The sequence below is a fragment of the Salmo salar genome, chromosome ssa11, assembly GCF_905237065.1.
Source record: "Salmo salar chromosome ssa11, Ssal_v3.1, whole genome shotgun sequence".
Taxonomy (NCBI): domain Eukaryota; kingdom Metazoa; phylum Chordata; class Actinopteri; order Salmoniformes; family Salmonidae; genus Salmo; species Salmo salar.
In genome coordinates this window covers 32,049,872-32,073,869 of record NC_059452.1, presented here as the reverse complement: position 1 = coordinate 32,073,869, position 23,998 = coordinate 32,049,872, and the positions used below count along the sequence as shown (strand labels likewise).

Here is a 23,998-nt window from a genome sequence, read left to right as displayed (position 1 = left end):
AGGCCTCTATTAGCTTACTGTATGTCCCTAACACAATATTATGTTAGGCCTCTATTAGCTTACTGTATGTCCCTAGCACAATATTATGTTAGGCCTCTATTAGCTTACTGTATGTCCCTAACACAATATTATGTTAGGCCTCTGTTAGCTTACTGTATGTCCCTAACACAATATTATGTTAGGCCTCTATTAGCTTACTGTATGTCCCTAGCACAATATTATGTTAGGCCTCTATTAGCTTACTGTATGTCCCTAACACAATATTATGTTAGGCCTCTGTTAGCTTACTGTATGTCCCTAGCACAATATTATGTTAGGCCTCTATTAGCTTACTGTATGTCCCTAGCACAATATTATGTTAGGCCTCTATTAGCTTACTGTATGTCCCTAACACAATATTATGTTAGGCCTCTATTAGCTTACTGTATGTCCCTAGCACAATATTATGTTAGGCCTCTATTAGCTTACTGTATGTCCCTAACACAATATTATGTTAGGCCTCTGTTAGCTTACTGTATGTCCCCAGCACAATATTATGTTAGGCCTCTATTAGCTTACTGTATGTCCCTAACACAATATTATGTTAGGCCTCTGTTAGCTTACTGTATGTCCCTAGCACAATATTATGTTAGGCCTCTATTAGCTTACTGTATGTCCCTAGCACAATATTCTGTTAGGCCTCTGTTAGCTTACTGTATGTCCCTAGCACAATATTCTGTTAGGCCTCTGTTAGCTTACTGTATGTCCCTAGCACAATATTATGTTAGGCCTCTATTAGCTTACTGTATGTCCCTAGGACAATATTCTGTTAGGCCTCTGTTAGCTTACTGTATGTCCCTAGGACAATATCCTGTTAGGCCTCTGTTAGCTTACTGTATGTCCCTAGCACAATATTCTGTTAGGCCTCTGTTAGCTTACTGTATCTCCCTAGCACAATATTCTGTTAGGCCTCTATTAGCTTACTGTATGGCCCTAGGACAATATTCTGTTAGGCCTCTGTTAGCTTACTGTATGTCCCTAGCACAATATCCTGTTAGGCCTCTGTTAGGTTACTGTATGTCCCTAGGACAATATTCTGTTAGGCCTCTGTTAGCTTACTGTATGTCCCTAGCACAATATTCTGTTAGGCCTCTATTAGCTTACTGTATGTCCCTAGCACAATATCCTGTTAGGCCTCTGTTAGCTTACTGTATGTCCCTAGCACAATATCCTGTTAGGCCTCTGTTAGCTTACTGTATGTCCCTAGCACAATATTATGTTAGGCCTCTGTTAGCTTACTGTATGTCCCTAGCACAATATTCTGTTAGGCCTCTGTTAGCTTACTGTATGTCCCTAGCACAATATTCTGTTAGGCCTCTGTTAGCTTACTGTATGTCCCTAGCACAATATTATGTTAGGCCTCTGTTAGCTTACTGTATGTCCCTAGCACAATATCCTGTTAGGCCTCTGTTAGCTTACTGTATGTCCCTAGCACAATATTATGTTAGGCCTCTATTAGCTTACTGTATCTCCCTAGCACAATATTCTGTTAGGCCTCTGTTAGCTTACTGTATGTCCCTAGGACAATATCCTGTTAGGCCTCTGTTAGCCTACTCAACAAGCATCACAGACGAATATACATAAGTACAGACAGGTGGGTTGTGACCAACAAAACCGATGGGTGTGCAACTTTGGATTTCAATCAAAGGATTATTGACTAATAAGTAAATTACATTTTGTTGCCAAATGTTTACTGAAAACACAAATTAATTCGAACAATATGCACTTGTCCCCATTACAATGGCATCCTATTATCTATGTACTGTACAACAGGGCCCACTGGGCTCTGGTCAAAAGTAGTGCACTATATAGGGAATAGGATGCTATTTGGGACACATCCTCTCTCCATCTATGACTTGTTTGTAACTGGACATTTTCAACAGCTATGAATATATGCGCCATTTGAAAGCACTTGAGGGCTTGGATGTTTTTGTGAATACAGCTGACATACGCTGAGTGTACAAAGCATTAGGAACATCTTCCTAATATTGATTTGCACCATCCCCTTTTGCCCTAAGAACAGCCTCAATTTGTCTGGGCTTTGACTCTAAAAAAAAAATCATTCCGTAGGGATGCTGGCCCATATTGACTTCAATGCTTCCCACAGTTGTGTCAAGTTCCGTAGGGATGCTGGCCCATATTGACTTCAATGCTTCCCACAGTTGTGTCAAGTTCCGTAGGGATGCTGGCCCATATTGACTTCAATGCTTCCCACAGTTGTGTCAAGTTCCGTAGGGATGCTGGCCCATATTGACTTCAATGCTTCCCACAGTTGTGTCAAGTTGGCTGGATATCCTTTGGGTGGTAGAACATTCTTGATACATACGGGAAACTGTTTAGCATGAAAATCCCAGTAGCGTTGCAGTTCTTGACACAAACCGGTACGCCTGGCACCTACTACCATACCCCGTTCAAAAGCACTTAAATATTTTGTCTTGCCCATTCACCCTCTGAATGCCACACACACAATCCATGTCTCAATTGTCACAAGGCTTTAAAATCATTTTTTATCCTGTGTCCTCCCCTTCATCTACACTGATTGAAGTGGATTTAACAGGTGACATCAATAAGGGATCATAGCTTTCACCTGGATTCACCTGATCAGTCTATGTCATGGAAAGAGCAGGTGTCCTTAATGTTTTGTACACTCAGTGTATCTGTGTTAGTGTCATGTCCCACTTGGTGTCACCCCAACATAGCATCAGGCACAGCCAGGTTAGTGAATGTAACCTATCATCACATTCTGGTTAACTAAAATTAACATGTTTGTTATACTTATTAACCCCACTCTATCTCTATATCTCTCCCTCTCTCTCTCTCTGCCCGGTCTATCTCTCTTTCTCTCTCTCTCATTTTCCCTCTCTCTCTCTGTCTCCCTCTCTCTCTCTCTGTCTCTCTCTCTGTCTCTCTTTCTGTCTCTCTTTCTGTCTCTCTCTTTCTGTCTGTCTCCCTCTCTCTCTCTCTCTTTCTCTCTCGCTCTCCCTCTCTCTCTGATAAACTTTGTAATGAAGATAATTGATGCATTGTCACTTGGAGCTTCATGATGCAGTCCCTGATGATGCAGTCCCCGATGATGCAGTCCCCGATGATGCAGTCCCCGATGATGCAGCACCCGATGATGCAGTCCCCGATGATGCAGTCCCTGATGATGCAGTCCCTGATGTAAAATTTCAATTCTTAGGAAATCATTTGGAATGAAAAATAAAATCTCTGAAACAAAGATTGAGAGAGAGAGAGAGTGTGTGTGTGTGGTGTGTATGAGTGTGTGAACGTGTATTGTAAAAGGTGTGATACAGACTAGTATGCTGTTGGTTTTTACAGCTGTTATCTGAACACAGTCCACTAGATGGCAGCAGACACCTCTTAGTATGAAGGCATTCAGCTCTGACAACATCTGCCTAGTCACAGTTCTAGGACCAGTTATCTCTCATTCTGTCCTTTTCCCATGTCATTTTCCCTTTAGGGTTAAAACACAAAACAGACCCTAGGTCAGTGTATGGGGTGACTTCCAACTTCAAGTTGGAGGCTCTGTAGTTGTCTTTGACAGTAAGTTGTAGTTACCCCAGTCCCATTGATTGATATAAGCTATTTTCTTTTTTTATTGCCATTTTAGTAGCCAACAGCAGTCTGCCCCTCCTGCAGTTCCTCTGCTAACAGTAGATGATTCCTCAGCTTCGTATGGAGCTGAAAATTCAACGTGTATATCACTTCTTCATGATGTACAGAGATGTATCTAACTTTGGGGCAAATCCTAACTTCCATTGAAGTCGAATTTTCACTTGATGGCCCATTGACATCATTGCATGACTAAGTAAAAAATCGACTTAAAAGTTATTATTCACCTCTATGTATCTAGTATCTATTACCGTGATCTGGGTTTTTCCAGGCATTACCTATGACACTGAAATGACCTGGGAACAGTTTGTATTATACCATTTGTTACTTCCTGACAGAGGAGCTAATATTAGAGACTGGCGACTTGAGAAAACTGGTAGAGTTTGTTGACAAAAACAAGGTTTAATTCCTGGCCACCTCAAGACACCCTCGTGTCGACCGCACCTCCTGCAGCCGCAGACATAAAAAGCTATTTTTACGCCTCACTTTTATTACGTCTTATTTTTACGTCTATGACAGGAAACGCCTACAAAACCGGCCCTGCTCCTCCTCCCCACCGCCCCCTCTGTCTGGGGCAGGAACTACACTGAGTGAGATCACACTTTGGGCACTATTCAATCCAAATGGGTATCCAGTTTTCCGTGGTAAGACAACAACAACAACATTATTCCTAAACTAAGATAACGAGAGTTTGTATGTGGTAGTAAATTTAAACTGTTTACTTACAACTTTCAACAGTTGAGTTTCTGTCTGTTCCACATGCTTTAGATGCTGTTGTTTATTGCATAATAAACTAAACTGCATATTGCAATTTAGAGTCTGCTACACAAGAAGGATGTTGTTTTTGTCTTATTAACCAGGACACTTGGTCTGTATGTTTGGTTGAACAGTTGGGGTGGGGAGTGTTGAGGGACCAGACAGCCCCTGGTTGGGGTGGGGAGTGTTGAGGGACCAGACAGACCCTGGTTGGGGTGGGGAGTGTTGAGGGACCAGACAGCCCCTGGTTGGGGTGTGTTGAGGGACCAGACAGCCCCTGGTTGGGGTGGGGAGTGTTGAGGGACCAGACAGCCCCTGGTTGGGGTGTGTTGAGGGACCAGACAGCCCCTGGTTGGGGTGTATTGAGGGACCAGACAGCCCCAGGTTGGGGTGTGTTGAGGGACCAGACAGCCCCTGGTTGGGGTGTGTTGAGGGACCAGACAGCCCCTGGTTGGGGTGTGTTGAGGGACCAGACAGCCCCTGGTTGGGGTGTGTTGAGGGACCAGACAGCCCCTGGTTGGGGTGGGGAGTGTTGAGGGACCAGACAGACCCTGGTTGGGGTGTGTTGAGGGACCAGACAGCCCCTGGTTGGGGTGTATTGAGGGACCAGACAGACCCTGGTTGGGGTGGGGAGTGTTCTTTCCTCCTTTTCTCCTGTCCCCCTCATCTCATTCTCTCCTGCCATGGTTCTTGTCTCTGTATTTAGAATTGTGTCCGTTGGGAGGAAAAACAAACCTCTCCTCTGTAGCCGCAGCTGCAGCCGACTCCACAGACACACAGCTGTGGATTGTGGTGTACTGTATCCATCTGTGTGTGTGTGTGTGTGTGTCTGAGTAAACCGTGATTCAGGATGGTGAGGAGTGGGAGGCTGCGTCTCGGTCCGACTCAGCACCGGGCCTCACATCACACACCACCTGACCCCACACCACACTGGACGGACCACCTAAACAGGATATGGCTGCCAGAGGCCAGAGTAACAGGACTAATAGATACTGCATCATGTTCTTATTCCTCTCATACGTAATGTTACCATTTGGTTGGCATGGTAGTATTCCACACTGCCTGTCTCTAGCCATAATATGACGTTCTGCTTGGTATAGTGGGTAGTGGTGTGGTGGAGCTGGAAAACTTTTCTCCTGGTGTTTTGACCAGAGCGGAGTGAGGAGAGTTTTCCTTCCATCCCAGGCTTGTGTGTCTTCACCAGAGTAGACCAGGGCTGAGAGAGGGAGGCTAGCTTTCCTCCCAGGCTGGTGTGTCTTCACCAGAGCAGAGCAGGGCTGAGAGAGGGAGGCTAGCTTTCCTCCCAGGCTGGTGTGTCTTCACCAGAGCAGAGCAGGGCTGAGAGAGGGAGGCTAGCTTTCCTCCCAGGCTGGTGTGTTTTGACCAGAGCAGAGCAGTGCTGAGAGAGGGAGGCTAGCTTTCCTCCCAGGCTGGTGTGTTTTGACCAGAACAGAGCAGGGCTGAGAGAGGGAGGCTAGCTTTCCTCCCAGGCTGGTGTGTCTTCACCAGGACAGACCAGGGCTGAGATAGGGAGGCTAGCTTTCCTCCCAGGCTGGTGTGTCTTCACCAGGACAGACCAGGGCTGAGATAGGGAGGCTAGCTTTCCTCCCAGGCTGGTGTGTTTTGACCAGGACAGAGATGAGACAATGCCTGGGATATTGGGTATAGTGGTGTGGTGGATCTGGAAAACATGTCTGGTTCTGCTGGTGTTTTGACGAGAGAGCAGAGCAGGGCATGACAGAGTCAGTCTGCATCCCAAATGGCACCCTATTTCTTCTTTGGTGGGTGTTTATTTTTGTCCTATTTCACACATGTACTAGTGTGTATTATATGCATGTGTGAATTAGAAATGTGTTTTTGTATATCCCATCACCCTCGGAGACACCCTGGGTGAGTGGGGTCACGGACAGGTTCTTTGTGCACTACTCCATGGGCCCTGGTTAAAAGTAATGCACTATTTAGGGAATAGTGAGGCTAGTTTTCCTCCCATCCAATGCCTGCATGGTCTTATATAACCATGACCAGGCCAGACGGGCACAAGGGGAATGTGGGTAGTTGAGTTGCCCAGGCTGACCCAACAGATGGAGTAATATCTTTTTTAAATGTTAAAAAGATGTTTCAGTCAATGTACCCGTAGAAAGCTCATACACAATACTATATATCTCTTCACTGTAAGAGGAGAAGTCAGATTGCATTTAATTTGAGTCAATTTAGGAAGTAAACTGAAACTGTCATTCAAATTTTCCTCAATGAAAAGTGAATGAGATGTGTTGTTATAGAGGTGAAGGGTTGTCTGCATCTCAAAATGGCAAGCTATTCCCTACATAGTTGTTGTCTTCTCTAGGCTAAAGGCCTTCTCTTCTCAGTGATAAACAATCTTGTTGTTGTTGTCCCTGTCTGTGTAATTACTGCCCTGGTATGTTTCACATCTCAGCAGCAACACACAAACACAGACTATGGTGAACCCCAGGAGGTATAGACTTTTACCACCAACCCAGACTCTGGGTTAACCCTTTACTATATCAGCCCTGGGTTGGCTAGCCAAGTGCTGGGTTTACCCTCGACTTGGCCTTTGGTTGCAGTTAGTGTTTGGTTAGCTGGATTAGTTAGTACTGCGTTAACTCTCTCTAGCTCTCATGCTGTACCGGCCTTCATTTTAAGCTCTTTTTTTTTGTTTCCCACAAAAATAACGTCTGTGAGTCCTCAAAACAAGGCTTCAGTAAAAAGCCCATTAGAAACAGCAGATTTTATAAATCACCCTGGTTTCAGTGGGATGGGATCTACTGCTGTTAAATTGGTAGATATAGCAATGTGCCCTACGCACAGAGAGAGACGCATTGAAGAGCTGGGTTACTGTGGTGGAGGGAAAGGATGATTTGATTAAACCAATGTGCCCTGCCCTTGTTATTGCCCTACGCTGGGTAACAGAGAAGGAGAGAGAGAGGGAGAAAAAGAGAGGAGAGAGGGAGAATGTTGTGTACTGTGGGAGAATCAGAGAGTTTATTTTTTCAGACAGATGGATGTCTTTCTGTTGTGTCTGCAGATACACAGTCACCTCAGAAGCCAAGGAGAGATGCTGATGGGTTCTGGTCTAGTGGCTGGCCTTAAGAGGTGTGTGTGTGTGTGTGTGTGTGTGTGTGTGTGTGTGTGTGTGTGTGTGTGTGTGTGTGTGTGTGTGTGTGTGTGTGTGTGTGTGTGTGGACATATAAGTATATGATATACATGCACGTGAATATATGGGTAGATACTCTCCAGTCTAAGCCAAACCTTAAACAGTAGAGCAGAGTTAGCCACCAGTCTCCACTAGAATTTATACTGTTGTTTATTCTCTTTCTGAGATGACCACAGACTGACTACTGCTTATCCTGCTGCTTCCCTCAGAACAGACAGGGGAGAGGGGGGGAGTGAAGAGAGAGGGGAGGCAGAGGAGAGAGAGTGTGTGAGGTAGAGACAGAGAGACATAGAGAGGAGAGAAAGAGAGACAGAGAAAGTGGAGAGGTGGTGAAGGAGAGACAGGAGAGAGAGTGACATCCACTATGTCTACCTCTTGGGCCGTTAGTGGTCAGTGTGGTTGAGATAACTCCAGGTCTCCACAGCCAGCCCAGCCCAGGGGTTTTGGTTGATCTGTATAGAGTAGACTAGAACCCTTTGAAGAACCCTTTTTTGTTCCACATAGAACTCTTTTGGGTTCCATGTAGAACCCTCTGTGGAAAAGGTTTTACAAGGAACCCAAAATTGTTGTACCTGGAGCCTAAAAGGGTTCTTCAAAGGGTTGTACTATGGGGACAGCTGAAGAACCCTTTAAGGTTCTAGATAGCACTTTATTTTCTATGATTGTAGAGGTAAGTAGACAGAGTGGCAGAGAGAGAAAAAGAAAGAAAGGGAATGAGAGAGAGGTGCAGAGCAGTTTGTAGTCAGGGGGCGTTCTGGGGCAGCCAGCCCCGCAGCGCTGCAATTATAGACATTTACATTTTTTCCCAAAGAGGAGCACCACTTCTTCCATAACTGCTTATCTGACGCTCTCACCCAGCGTATTCTATCTCATATACACAGAGAGCCTTATTCTAATGTATCTCTAGAAGATTGTGCGGTAACAGGAAAGGCCTCTTTATCTGTGACGTCTTCTCGTTGACCTAGAACGTTTCCACCTCGTTTTAAAGTTACATCATGCTGGGGTACGAGTAGGGGGTTGTGGGAGTGTACCGGATACTGTATGAGTGGTGGGTTGTGTGAGTGTGTGGGTACGTGTGGTGGGTTGTGTGAGTGTGTGGGTACGTGTGGTGGGTTGTGTGAGTGTGTGGTGGGTTGTGTGAGTGTGTGGGTATGTGTGGTGGGTTGTGTGAGTGTGTGGGTACGTGTGGTGGGTTGTGTGAGTGTGTGGGTACGTGTGGTGGGTTGTGTGAGTGTGTGGGTACGTGTGGTGGGTTGTGTGAGTGTGTGGTGGGTTGTGTGACTGTGTGGGTACGTGTGGTGGGTTGTGTGAGTGTGTGGGTACGTGTGGTGGGTTGTGTGAGTGTGTGGGTACGTGTGGTGGGTTGTGTGAGTGTGTGGGTACGTGTGGTGGGTTGTGTGTGTGAATGTATGCGTTAGGGATTTAAAGTGTGGTGTTATCTGAAGTGTGTTTTACTGAGCCCAGCAGTGTAGATTGCGGTGGAAAGGCTTGGCATTGACAGATACATTCATTTCAGTGTGCAGGATACAGGGAGATGTACTGCTAAATTACAACTGTGCCAACAGTTGATATGGCCTATTCAGTTATTATGACATTCTGTAACGTCTTCTTCAAGACCTTTACTGTAACACCATTTAATACACATACTGGATATTGCATCATAAATGATACACATTACTTTTATTTATTTAATCATTTATCTCAATCATTAAATCACAGATTCACACGTTCCCCATTTGATCTTGTGAGATCTTATAATGACACAGGATCCACTTGATCCAGCTTGTTGGTAGCCATGTTCATTCTCTCCCCTGCCGGGTCGGTTTTCTGGTAGCATGTTCATTCTCTCCCCTGCCGGGTCGGTTTTCTGGTAGCATGTTCATTCTCTCCCCTGCAGGGTCGGTTTTCTGGTAGCCATGTTCATTCTCTCCCCTGCCGGGTCGGTTTTCTGGTAGCCATGCTCATTCTCTCCCCTGCCGGGTCGGTTTTCTGGTAGCCATGCTCATTCTCTCCCCTGCCGGGTCGGTTTTCTGGTAGCCATGTTCATTCTCTCCCCTGCCGGGTCGGTTTTCTGGTAGCCATGCTCATTCTCTCCCCTGCAGGGTCGGTTTGGAAAGCGTAATCATGTGGCTCCGGTGAGCTGCTAAAATAGCATCTAGGAAATTCCTGGAGTGGTTAGGATTGCAAAAAGATCGACTGTTTACCGCTACACTGCTCACACACACGCGCGTACGCACACACACACACACACACACACACACATACAGTACAATGCACATGTAGGCTACTTCCACAGCTTTACATTACAATGAGAGAAAACCAAGACTGACAAAGTGTGGATGTTTCCATGTGCTAGTGGCTCCCTCACAGCAGCTGCTGCAGGACAGTATGTTTCTCTCTCTGTCCTAGTGGGACTGAGCACGCTCTCTGTCCATCCATTACACACAAACACACACTGAAGCTGTTTGTCTGAATGTCATCAGACAGACATTGCCTGTTCAGACACGCTCTGTCTGGTCGCCAGGAGACACAGTGTCTGTTAGGTTACACTGTCCTTACCTTAGTTCACCGTTTCAGCTGGTAACTCCTGGTATTTACTGAGAAATGATGTGCCTTTTGGTACTTACATGCTTTCTGGTATTTCAAATAGTTCAACACAATTGATGATGATTGGTTAGAGATTAATTTCAAAGAAACTAAAGCATGTTTAATTATTATATAATAACCACTTTCTCCTGATATGAGCAAGTTTTGTTTTCAGAGGTTGCAACTTCAATTAAATTGCAGTTTGAGGTGAATGTAATGGCATAATTGATACAATGGTGTGAATGTGGCAGAATGCACCTGGAACAGAGACAGAGTTATGATTGTGTGTGTTTGTGCCCACCTGGGTTATTGTATTGTGGTGTCGTGGGGAGTGTATGAGGGGAGTTATGTTATTGTGGTGTGTGTTGTTGGATGAGCTCAGGGTGACATCCAACATACACTCACACACATAGCAAGTTCAAATGTGTTAAAGGAGGCCGTGTGTGTGGATCTTGTCACTGCGCTGTGTCACCTTGTGTGCGGAGCATATACATGTGTTTGTATGTGTGTGTACATGTAATTTCCTTACTTCCTCAGTGCATATAGAGACAAAGCATGCTCATAATGTATGGGCACATTCAATGGGAGAGACAAACAAACAGCTGAACTGTATTAATTTGAAAAGTGGGCAAGAGGCCAATGCTTGTCCTCATATTGGGCTGTGTCCTATTTTCTCAGCACGTGTTACTTAACACGCCTCTACAACCACAGAGAAAAAAAACTTCCCTGGAAAATTACCCACCCCCTCGCCTCAACTCGCCTAGCGATCCGCCCTGCATGTTGACTCACGCCCCCATGGCCCAAGACGTTCTGTCTGGTTCAGGGTTCTGATGTGGGTTGGTGGTGAGGGCCTTTTCCTTCCGCTGTAACATGACTTATACTTCTGACATCTTATTCTCATTACAGGGAAAACATGCTTTACATTGAGTGCATATGAAGGACATGTTTAAGACATATGTGGACATAGTCCTATTTAGCAGAGAGCTAGGAAAGTGATGTGTATCTGGACGTGATCTGCAAAATGCCCCTTATATAAAGTATGTGTACAGTAAGCAACTTCTAATGCATCATTTGAATAATTTAAGGTAGCACCTCTACTATACCCCTATCATAGGTGTCCTATGGGGAAATCTTTATGGCATTACTAAGTTCTTATATTTCAAGTTCAACGTTTTCATTTATCAAATAGCAGACAGCACATTGTCTAAAATATTTGATTTAAAAGATTTCAGTTTATAGGCCTATTATTCACTTATTCACTGTTTCCTTGAAATGTGTTTTGACAGGGCCATAGGGCTCTGGTCAAAAGTACTGCACTATATAGGGAAGTCTGCCATTTTGGATGCAAACATGGTCTCTATGGAAGAGACAACTACAGTTATTTGACCTCTCCCAGTTGTAGGTCAGTTTGCCCTCTTTCCATAGGGCCTGGTGGAATACAAACCGAGCTGCCCCATTTCATTAGTGAAGCAGAGTAATTCAGTGTGGATTCCAGCCTATTGTTTCTCCCTAAACTGACTAGACTGAAGGTGTGGCATTTATACTGCATGTCGTTGTACATGTAGCCTTGAATCCCAGGCTTCTCCACCAGATTCAATTCAGTAAGCAGAGTGACCGAGAGTACCATGGTGTCAAAACACAATGTAGTCTTCACTGAACAGTTGCACATGGAAATCTGGCCAAAATCGAATATTTTACTGTCATTATCTGTTGAACAAAACAACGTTCTTCCATAGTTTTGGTTGGTTGTAACACTGTCATCCAAGAGTTGCTGAAGTTCCTTCAGTAACAAAACAACCTTGACATATAGGCTATCCTGGGACAGCAGTGTTTTAGTCTAGAATCTGCTAAATGTAATGAGCTACTTGTTGCCAATGAGACAGCAATGTCAACAAACAAATCCAGCGTGACTAGCCAATAGCAACAGAGCATGAGCTGGTGGTGTAGCAGTCTTTACCTGGAGTTCAGTTTGTTACATGGAAGTTCTAGAATCTACCATCTATGAAGTCAAAACTCTGTAGAAATAAGCATACTGTACAGCATGGCTAAATTCAGAGAAAAAAGAAGCAACATGTCATGAACTTAGAGTTGATTTTCCAGTGAAGCAGATCTTAGTGGTTGTCAAGGTCACAGGGTAGTCTCGTGATCACACCCTGCTATCACCCGTGCCAACTGTTGCCGGGGGGATAGATAGCGAGCGTTACCGCGGGGACCTATGTTTAGTGGTGTCCCGCCTCAGGCTGCAGTGTTTAAGAAAAAGACAAAGTGTTGAAAAGGGAAAACCACAACGAGCAGTTAGCTGTGCCCTGGCTGGCTGGGGATGTGTCTGAGACAGATGTACACACACTGCCAATGGAAGGGTGGAAGCAGAACTAGAAGTCATACAACAGTAAATAAAGTGAACATATGTCTTGTTGGAGCAATAGTCATGGGATTAAACTCCATTATGTCCAGTAGAACTGGAGGAAACCTTCATATCCTGGTCCACTTCAACGGTATGCAGATGTACTTCATGCCAACAGGTTGACTAATACAGTAGAAACCAACAGTTATAGAAGACAACAGAGTACAGTGTTTTAGCAGGAGGATTGTTTATTGGTGTTGTGCTTTGAGCTGCAACCCTCCTCTGTTCTATTGTCATCTCTGTGACTGACTGGTGGCTCGTAACAAAGCAATAAATATGGAGGATATAAAACCATGCCTGCATATAATGCCAGGGAATAATTTACACTAGAAAAGAGTAATGACACGGTGGCAGCAGCTGGTAGAAAGAGTGTTGCTAGCTGCAGGACAGAATGACGTAGAAATGTTTAAGGCAAGGCACACCTCTCCTTCTCCTCTTGCAGGCAGATATATCCTTCTCTTAGCCGATAGACTGACCTGGAAGAACACAGAACACAAACCTATTAGTTGTGATTTATACAACACACACCTAGTATATTTAGACGCACAAGTATTAGTTGTTTTACACAAGAAAACTCAGACGTTTATTTACACAACAAAATTCTCTCACACAAAGATATGTTTAGTTACATACAAACAACTATTTGTTAGTATCTACAGGTAGTGATGTTTTCAAGGTTGAGGCTGACATGAGGGGGACAATAATGAGTGTGGGACAGCAAGGAAACGTACCTTTGTTGCTTACAGACACTTCTGGATGTTGTTCAGGACGTCTTCGTAGACAGCGTTGTACAGCTGTTCCTTTGACTTAGTTCCATCTAGCTGCACTGTAAACACCACACAAATAATTAGTAACATGAAAACAGATACTACACAAGTAGGAGAACCGATATGCCGTGTACACACACACACCGACAGAAGCATTACACATTTATCACAAACAAAATGATTTAATGGGAGCATGGATATACTGTGCACATACACTTACCAATATCAACTCCTAATGTTTCCATGATGAGCTTGTGTTTGGTGTACATGGGCCAGACGTGACCATCAAACAGACCCGGGGGATCTGGTACCTTGTAGTTCCTTGAGCTGCACACAGGACACACACACACACACACACAGGACACACACACAGGACACACACACAGGATTAGCTGAAAGGTTACTTCACAACAGTAAAGCAGCAAAAGCTGGATGTTCAGGTAGATATGTCCGTGTTTAACTTACCACCTCCTCTTTTTGCATACTTCGTATGGAATGGAAATAAAATAGCGTTGGTTCAGTACGTCGATCAAAGGTCTGCAGGAACACACAAACAGAATTGGAAATATTATACGTTTTATAAGTTGACAGAATGAGATGAAAGTACATCTCACTCCTGTGTGGAATGTACCAGCACCTCACCCAGAGTTTTAGGGAGAGAACAGACACTCCAGACAGGCTTTTCACTCATAGCTGTGAAAGCATTTCATTTTCAATTTACATGCTTGTTACTTAGTTAAACAGGAGGAAATAGTCAAAGTATTGACCAAGTGTACTGGTGTTACTACTACTATATTACTGTGGTATTATACTTTACATATAACTACAAAGCTGCTAGATGAACCAGATCTAGAACTAATGGTGTTCTACTAGGAGAGACACAGAAACACATTCTGTCCTCCTCACCCAGAGTTGAGGAGCAGGAAGAGAGGAAGAAGGAGAGAGAGAGACAAGAGTTCTCACCCGTAGGTGTAAAGCAGGAATCCTTCCACGATGAGGATGTGAGTTCCCTCATCCCTGTGGTCAGACTCCGGGAGAATCTCGGTATCCAAAGTGTTGTTGACGCCGTGCGACCTTTCAAACTTCACCGGGTCGTCAAGCCAGGCGTAGATGGTACTCATCATGGCGTCCATGTCGAGGGCAGTGATGACTGGAGGGATGATGGAAAGGAAAAAGGCATATAAAAGGAGAGACAGTGAGAAACGAAGCGATGTACAGCTAAAATCCGCCTTCTAGGTTTAGAAGCATGATGATTGTATTAAGTAGTAGTGTGTTACACACCCACAGACTCACCCCCCCCAACCCTTCCAGAAAGAACCCGTCTTACCATCATACTGCTTAAAGCCATCTTCACCAACTTCAATCTGATCTTGTGGCTGAAACATACATGAATGAGATGTACCCAGGTACATTCTAACATTCTGCCATATGAACACCTCTCAGGGTCTGCCAACCCTCCCTCACGCCTCTCTCCCAACACACACTGAAGGAAATACTAGTTCTTCTATCCAAGCAATGACATCAATATAGATTCAAAGCTCTAGCCCATGTGCAATGTGGGTTTACTCTATCACTAGCATAACGACCAACATAATAACGACAGTAATAGCTATAGTAATACACACATAAGAGACTCACCTTGAAAAAGTCATCCTGATGAACCACACAACTGTTGGGAAGGTTCTTCATCAGTTTGTTGGTGAGGGTGGTCTTTCCCCCGTTGGTTACGCTGTAAAAACATACACAATCACATATGGTAAGAAACACCACGAGTGAGGGCGCTGTATTGTACAACGTCGCTGGCATTACATATGAATGGCAACTAGTGGGCAGAGGGACAGATAACGATTACACACGTTTGTATTCTTTTAGCGCCACAGGTAACATTGTAACGTTAAATCGCCCGACGCTGGCAACATTATTGTAGTGAATTAACGTTTCAATGACGGCTGCACACGTATTACATATCACAACCGGAAACTAACCTCTTCGCCACAGACAGAAGGGGTTATAAATATATTGGTATTCGCTCCCGGGCGATGAGGCTATGTCAGAAGCATATTTAGGGTATTTATTAGACAATGGAAATATACTGCTGGAAAGGGAAGGGCTGTAAAGTCGCCACGATGACAGAAAGAGAACGGACAAGCGGTATTCCTATGGAACGCGCCCAGCCCCACGTGCTGCGGCCTAGTAGGCTATATTACCGGTATTTCAAGACACTCACCCGCCGATGCCGATAATGTACTTCATCTTGTCAGACAGTGAAAGTTCAGGAAACTTGCAAAAAACGTCAAAAAAACAGGACCGGTCAGCCCTCTAGGAACTCAGTGATCAGACGGAAGAAAGCTTCAAAAGAGAAGGTTCAGTAAACGTCAACTACTTGATTCTTCCATGTTTCAGAATATGGTGAAAGGTTGGACGATGTCACTTCGCTGTGTGCTTCCACCAAGAGAGAAATGAACTGCTAGGCTCACTACTACGCTTACTGCCAGTTCAACGGTGATTGGCTATATAAACACTTCAGTCCCAGCGGAAACAAAAACCCACAGCCAATCAGGAAGCGTTGAAATCTTCACCCCCCGCTTTCCCCGCCCACCTTTTTTTCTAGAACCAATTAAAATAAATCTTGATTGCAAAAAAAAAATAGATTTTGTTGTTGTCTGTAAAAGGAAAAAAATAAAACACTTGTTCGTTCTTTGTCACCTCCCAATTGCCCCATCGTCTGTATTGGTTTGCTATGTATTTGTCATTAGCTTTATCCGATAAATTGTTCTGCTGATATAAGTCGGTTTTATAGACAGTCTGTACTGAGGAGTGACATAAAAGTAGGTGTCCATTGTACACAGTGTACATTTCCTGAGAGACTGTTATGCAATGTACGAGCTGCATATATTCTATACAGTACCAGTCAAAAGTCTGGACACACCTACTCATTGAAGGGGGTTTCTTTAATTTGACTTTTCTATATTGTAGAATAATAGTTAAGACATCAAAACTGTGAACTAACACATATGGAATCGCGTAGTAACACAAAAAAAAAGTGTTAAACAAATCGAAATATATTTTATATTTGAGATTCTTCAAAGTAGCCACCCTTTGCCTTGATGACAGCTTTGCACACTATTGGCATTCTCTCAACCAGCTTCACCTGGAATGCTTTTCCAACAGTCTTGATGGAGTTCCCACATATGCTGAGCACTTGTTGGCTGCTTTTCCTTTACTCTGTGGTCCAACTCATCCCAAACCATCTCAATTGGGTTGAGGTCAGGTGATTGTGGAGGCCAGGTCATCTGATGCAGCACTCCATAACTCTCCTTCTTGGTCAAATAGCCTTTACACAGCCGGGACGTGTGTTGGGTCATTGTGGTCATTGTTAGAGATCAACCGATTAATCGAAATGGCCGATTAATTAGGCCGATTTCAAGTTTTCATAACAATCGGTAATCGGTATTTTTGGCCACCAATTAAAAAAATTATTATAATAATAATAAAAAATGTTACACCTTTATTTAACTAGGCAAGTCAAATTAAGAACACATTCTTATTTTCAATGACGGCCTAGGAACGGGGGTTAACTGCCTTGTTCAGGGGCAGAACAACAGATTTTTACCTTGTCACCTCGGGGATTTGTTTTTGCAACCTTCCGGTTTCTAGTCCAACGCTCTATCCACCTGCCTTACATTGCACTCCACGAGGAGCCTGCATGGCAGGCTGACTACCTGTTACACGAGGGCAGCAAGAAGCCAAGGTAAGTTGCTAGCTAGTATTAAACTAAAATGTACCTAACCATAAACATCAATGCCTTTCTTTAAAATCAATACACAAGTATATATTTTTAAACCTGCATATTTAGTTAATATTGCCTGCTAACATGAATTTGTGTCACTTCTCTTGCGTTCCGTGCAAGCAGTCAGGGTATATACAGCAGTTAACATGAATTTGTGTCACTTCTCTTGCGTTCTGTGCAAGCAGTCAGGGTATATACAGCAGTTTGGGCCGCCTGGCTCATTGCGAACTGTGTGAAGTCCATTTTATTCCTAACAAAAGGCCGTAATTAATTTGCCAGAATTGTACATAATTATGACATAACATTGAAGGTTGTGCAATGTAACAGGAATATTTAGACTTAGGGATGCCACCCGTTAGATAAAATACGGAACGGTTCCGTATTTCACTGAAATAATAAACGTTTAGTTTTCAATATGATAGTTTCTGGGTTCTACCATATTAATGACCAAAGGCTCGTATTTCTGTGTGTTATTATGTTATAATTAAGTCTATGATTTGATATAGCAGTCTGACTGAGCGATGGTAGGCAGCGGCAGGCTCGTAAGCATTCATTCAAACAGCACCTTTGTGCGTTTGCCAGTAGCTCTTCGCAATTCTTCAAGCATTGCGCTGTTTATGACTTCAAGCCTATCAACCCCCCGAGATTAGGCTGGTGTAACCGATGTGAAATGGCTAGCTAGTTAGCGGGTGCGTGCTAATAGCGTTCCAAACGTCACTCGCTCTGAGACTTGGAGTAGTTGTTCCCCTTGCTCTACATGGGTAACGCTGCTTCGAGGGTGCCTTTTGTCGATGTGTTTCTGGTTCGAGCCCAGGTAGGAGCGAGGAGAGGGACGGAATCTATACTGTTACACTGGCAATACTGAAGTGCCTATAAGAACATCCAATAGTCAAAGGTATATGAAATACAAATCGTATAGAGAGAAATAGTCCTATAATTCCTATAATAACTACAACCTAAAACTTCTTACCTGGGAATATTGAAGACTCATGTTAAAAGGAACCACCAGCTTTCATATGTTCTCATGTTCTGAGCAAGGAATTTAAATGTTAGCTTTTTTACATGGCACATATTGCACTTTTACTTTCTTCTCCAACACTTTGTTTTTGCGTTATTTAAACCAAATTGAACATGTTTCATTATTTATTTGAGGCTAAATTGATAGTATTTATGTATTATATTAAGTTAAAATAAGTGTTCATTCAGTATTGTTGTAATTGTCATTATTACAAATAAATAAATAAATAAATAATAAATAAAAGAAGATTATTTCGTTTTTTTATTATTTTAAATCGGCCGAGCGGTTTTTTGGGGGGTCCTCCAATAATCGGTATCGGCGCTGAAAAATCATAATCAGTCGACCTCTAGTCATTGTGTGGTGGCTAATTTCTGCATTACCAAATGAGGAGAGTTACAAACTTCACACACCAGTCACAGTTATACTTAAACTACATCTTTAATAATTAAGAGCTTTTGCAAAAGCACTTTGACTTTCAATGATGCGCTATCTCTAATGAACCATTGAAAAGTGATTACACAGAAGTATAAAGATCTTTTATAGCCAAGATACACCCCTCTCAACGTACATGACGAACCACAGATACATGGAATGGGTCACAAGGTTAAGTTTTGTATGAAAGATATCTATAAAACATAGCAGACAGCAACTGCTGTGTCAACAGTTTTCATTGTATAGACCCAGTGTCTGGTCCTCCTTTCCAAACTGGAACCGTCTCTCCCTGGTACGGTATAGAACAGAAACACCATATCATCCAATGGCCTAAATCAATTGACAACTCTAGATACTCCCATCTCAAGTAATCCCCCTCTTGACTCCACTCCTGGACAAACTCACTGAGGGGAGTGAGCCTCTAGGTCATACACTATCCCAAGATAAGTGCAACATCAGAGGGGACATACAATGGTCCAGACACTGCCATACACTTTCCCCCAATGCCAAAGGAGGGAGTGACTTGCGCACAGACATTGTGGAGACAAGTAATTGGTTCCCCATTAATCACGCCATCCCTTCACATGGTTTAACAGATACATTCACATATGACAAGTATCTCACATAAGCATATTATGCAAATAAAACATCTTAATTATCTATGTTACCCAACTAATTCTGATTCATCCGCCACAATTGTCCTGTTGAAAAATAAATGATAGTGGGACTAAGGGCAAACCATATGGGATGGCATATTGCTGTGGAAGCCATGCTGGTAAAGTGTGCTCTGAATTCAAAGCACCCCCACACCTCCTCCTCCTGCTTCACGGTGGGAACCACACATGCGGAGATAATCCGTTCACCTACTCTGCTTCTCACAAAGACACGGCGGTTGGAACCAAAAATCTCACATTTGGACTCATCATACCAAAAGGACAGATTTCCACCGGTCTAATGTCCATTGCTCGTGTTTCTTGGCCCAAGCAAGTCTCTTCATATTATTGGTGTCCTTTAGTAGTGGTTTCTTTGCAGCAATTCGACCATGAAGGCCTGATTCACGCAGTCTCCTCTGAACAGTTGATGTTGAGATGTGTCTTACTTGAACTCTGTGAAACATTTATTTGGGCAGCAATTTCTGAGGCTGGTAACTAATGAACTTATCCTCTGAAGCTGAGGTAACTCTGGGTCTTCCTTTCCTGTGGCGGTCCTCATGAGAGCCAGTTTCATCATAGCGCTTGATGGTTTTTGCGACTGCACTTGAAGAAACTTTCAAAGTTCTTGAAATGTTCCCTATTGACTGACCTTCATGTCTTAAAGCAAATATGGACTGTCGTTTCTCTTTGCTTATTTGAGTTGTTCTTGCCATAATATGGACTCAGTCTTTTACCAAATAGGGCAATCTTCTGTATACCACCCCTATCTTGTCACAACACAACTGATTGACTCAAATGCATTAAGAAGGAAAGAAATTCCAATTTAACAAGGCACACCTGTTAATTGAAATGCATTCCAGGTGACTACCTCATGAAGCTGGTTGAGAGAATGCCAAGAGTGTGCAAAGGCTGTCCTCAATGGCTACTTTGAAGAATCTCAAATATATTTTGATATATTAAAAAAAAAAAAACGGTTACTACATGATTCCATGTGTTATTTCATAGTTTTTATGTCTTCACTATTATTCTACAATGTAGAAGATAGTACAAATACAGAAAAACCCTTGAATGAGTAAGTGAATACCTATGCAAACTTTTGACTGGTACTGTACTTATGGTCTTAGAACCCCCCCAAGATAATAAGATAAAGGTAATTGTTTTTAATTACATCATGTTTTTGCTCTCTTCACTTTCTCCTGCTGACCTCGTCGCTTTGTTTACTAGTATCCACCCTCTCAGCAATGTGACACAGTTTTCTGAGGTTTGAAACTAAAATATCTCCTACAGATGGTTTTCTGCCCCCTCAGAACCTCAGCTATGAGTAGTTGGCTGCCAACAGTATGTTTCCTTCCCAAATGGCACCCTATTCCCTACAAAGTGAAATACTTTTGATCAGGGCCCAAAGAGCTCTGGTCAAAAGAAGTGCACTATATAAGAGATAGGGTAGCATTTGGGATGCAAAATGAATAAAATCCGGTTCAGACTTGTGTTGTGAGGCGGCTGTGGCCATTCATGGCTACAGGGACTTAATTGTCTTATATCAATTGAGAGACATACTTTGTTTTAAAAAACATTTTCCTTGTTAAAGTTGACATTGACCATCAAAAGCAAGCCATTAACAACTAAAATACTAAGATTGGCTATAAATGTTTACACATCCTCTCTTTTCCTTTTCTATTCTGTGACAAAACAGAATATACCAATTAACAATTCTGGTCAGAGTGCCTTGGTCTTTAGGGTTAGCTCCTCAAACATTTAGCCTTTCCTTTCCCAACACTGCATTCCTCTAGAAAAATAGGATTCCGACACCCACCGTCTCAGATTGTTTCCCCAAATAGTTTATGTTGTTAGAAACAGATAAGATTAGCATTCCTGCAACATTATTTTGTTGAAATATAATTTGATCTTTGAGAAATTAAGATAATTGATTGCACCCAAATTGGCCATTTTAATTTATAGAATTCATATAATATTCAATAATTATATACTTAACTTCCGATTTGGACCAAACTTTTTTCCAACTATGAGTAAGACATGGCGAATCCAAAGAAGTGATCAAAAGCCATCCACGGACCCCCCACTCTAATCCCACCCCAAAAATGAGTATATAGTACTGTAGTATCAGTTCTCTATGTTTGACTAGTAGTATGGAATATTATTTATTCATCCAATGTAATGTATTCTCAGTGAAATTGTTAAAGGGATAGGTCACCCAAATTACAAAAGTATATACATATTGGTTTTCTTAACGTGTAAGCAGTTTATGGACCAGGTATAACAGCAACCAATGCTTTGGTTTTGTTTACCTGGCCACTGTTTCAACTGCTAACTGAGCGCGGAAATGCTAATATAGGTATCATTGACTTGCATTGGATTTGTGCCACAAATGTTAAAAAGTTAGCATTTGAAACAGTGGCCAAGTAAACAAAATCAAAGCATGGGTTGCTGTTATACCTGGTCATTTGACTGCTTACAGGGTAAGAAAATCCATATGTAATTTGGGTGAACTATTCCTTTAACAATGTGGGGTGGACAGCACCAGGTAGTGGTCAGAACCTGGAAATATCAGGATGTAGGATGGGACATAAACTCAACAACTTCAATGATTAAAACATCACCAAATTCACTGAGAATACATAACAGGATGAATAAACAATACTCCGAGCCGCAGCTCCGTACTACTAGTCAAACATAGAGAACTAATACTATGTACACACATTTGGGGTGTCATTGGCGTGGGATGTGTATGGCTTTTGACAACTTCTTTGGATTCCTCATGTCTTACTCATGGTTAGAAAAAGGTTTGGTCCAAATCGGATGTTAGGTACTATATTTATTGAATATTATATGAATCCTATAAATTAAAAATGGCCAATTTTCTTAATTTCTCAGAGATCAAATTATATTTCAACAAAATAATGTTGCAGGAATGCTTATCTTATCTCTTTCTAACTACAACAACGATTTAAGAAAAATCTAACATGGTGGGTGCTGAATGGCTTGCTGAAATGACATGGAACGACCAATGAGAGTGAGCGTTTCCAGGAGCATATGCAGTAAGTGTGTAGTATGTAGTGTATGACTTATTCACAGTACACACATGACCGTCAGCTACAGTTTCGGTTGATTGATTTTACTGTTAAATAACATGCACACACAGAATGTTACTCAGGTCTGGAGAGATAGAGGAGACTGTAGTGTGTGTGTGTGTGTGTGTGTGTTCAACATGGGAATGTCCTGACATCAAAGGTGACAACATGAATCCACTCAAAGCAGGTTCAATTACACACAGCAGCTCTATTCTGTGTCCCAAATGGCACCCTATTGCCTACACAGTGCAGTTATTTTGACTAGGGCCCATTTGGGGAATAGGGTGTAGGGAATAGGGTGCCATTTCAGATGTATCCCTAGACACCCCAGGTCCCTGTTTCAATACACAACTACGCCTGACTGACTGGGAGGAAAGAGTTCTCTGAAACTGAATGCCTCTGCTTTGTGTTCCATATTTACACAAAATATGGGATTGCTTCCACAGTGTTATAAAGACTCTCTCTCTAAGATAATGATTTACTGATATCCATATTACATTCCCAATTCTTTGTTCACGGATAAACAAGTGCGTCAGATGCTAACAAGAATGAATGTAGCATGTGATATAGTTAGTTCACTGACCCACTGTGTGTTTTTCTACAAAAATTGGGCCAGCCAACAGCCCTGTGGTCAAGCAGCAGCAAAACTACCAGCAGCAGCATATGGTCACTGTTTACGCCAGGGATCCAAATGGTACCACATTCCCTCTATATAGTGCACTACTTTTGACCAGGGACCATAATGCTCTGGTCAAAAGTAGTGCACTATATAGGGAATAGGGTGCCATTTGGCATGTACTGTAGACATCTGGCAGCAGGACAGATACCATGACCATGCTGCTATATAGAGACATGTGGAGCTGATTCGGCTGACTGCCATCCATATTCATTGTTACCAGTGTGATAGTTGTAACATGAATTTGTTATATAGTTGTGGAGCCCGACGAGTGAAGGAGTGATGACAGTACAGCTTGTCCCTCTCTGTTCCCCCACAATGCCTCCCACCCTCCTAGACCGACCTATCAGGTCTTTGTGTTCCTCTTCTGAGCCAAGCCACACAGAACACACACACACACACACACACACACACACACACACACACACACACACACACACACACACACACACACACACACACACACACACACACACAGCTCTCTTAAAACACATTGACACAAAACACAGCTCTTGCTGTCCCAGAAGTCTACAATGAAATGAAGCCTTGCTCTGCTGAATAATCAGATTTATGTCATTCTACATTCTTAAAAGGGCAATTCCACCACTTTTCAACCTAATTTTCAATATCTCCAGTACAATACCAGTGTTTACATATGTTAAAACGGTGCATTTCTACATTTTGTAGAATAAATTCAAATAAACAAGTTCTACTCAATGACATCATCAAAATTGAAAACAATTTAAAAACAGTGATTTTCAAACACTATAAGATTCGGGGTGATGTGGGGAGCAAGAAAATACCCTCCCACTGAGCACACCAGGTAATTCCAACGTGGATAATTGGGTAATATTTGGTTGTGACAAATGAGATTGCAATTTATATTCACCCACTCAAAAAGAAAGCCAAAAGTTGAGTTTCCAATGTGTTATCACTATGCTAGGAACCATCTAATAGCAGAACCAAATGACCTGGATTACAAGTTGAGATTACATTCAAAG

General features: G+C 42.7%; 1 protein-coding gene across 2 annotated transcripts; it reads right to left on the bottom strand.

Moving 5' to 3' along the window:
• Window positions 1–12,742: 12,742 nt before the first annotated feature.
• Window positions 12,743–15,857, bottom strand: LOC106562430 (nicotinamide riboside kinase 2). Of its 2 annotated transcripts, XM_014127317.2 has the most exons (8): window positions 15,567–15,857; window positions 14,978–15,068; window positions 14,667–14,715; window positions 14,303–14,489; window positions 13,805–13,876; window positions 13,560–13,666; window positions 13,304–13,398; window positions 12,743–13,048 (listed from the first exon to the last, which is right to left on the bottom strand). In XM_014127317.2, the coding sequence occupies exons 1-7, from the start codon at window positions 15,590–15,592 to the stop codon at window positions 13,313–13,315; spliced, it is 618 nt and encodes a 205-aa protein (XP_013982792.1). In that variant the 5' UTR covers window positions 15,593–15,857; the 3' UTR covers window positions 12,743–13,048; window positions 13,304–13,312. The 2 variants fall into 2 exon arrangements, with proteins under 2 accessions (XP_013982792.1, XP_045545322.1); XM_045689366.1 differs by lacking the exon at window positions 14,667–14,715 and having other exon boundaries at window positions 15,567–15,829.
• Window positions 15,858–23,998: the final 8,141 nt, after the last annotated feature.

Bases quoted from the DNA above. Each gene is read 5' to 3' on its own strand.
- LOC106562430 (XM_014127317.2), bottom strand. From the start codon at position 15,592: ATGAAGTACATTATCGGCATCGGCGG. The intron at 14,716-14,977 runs GTGAGTCTCTTA...TGTATGTTTCAG, and splicing joins ATCAGGATGACTTTTTCAAG to CCACAAGATCAGATTGAAGT. The intron at 14,490-14,666 runs GTAAGACGGGTT...TCATCCCTCCAG, and splicing joins TGGCTTTAAGCAGTATGATG to TCATCACTGCCCTCGACATG.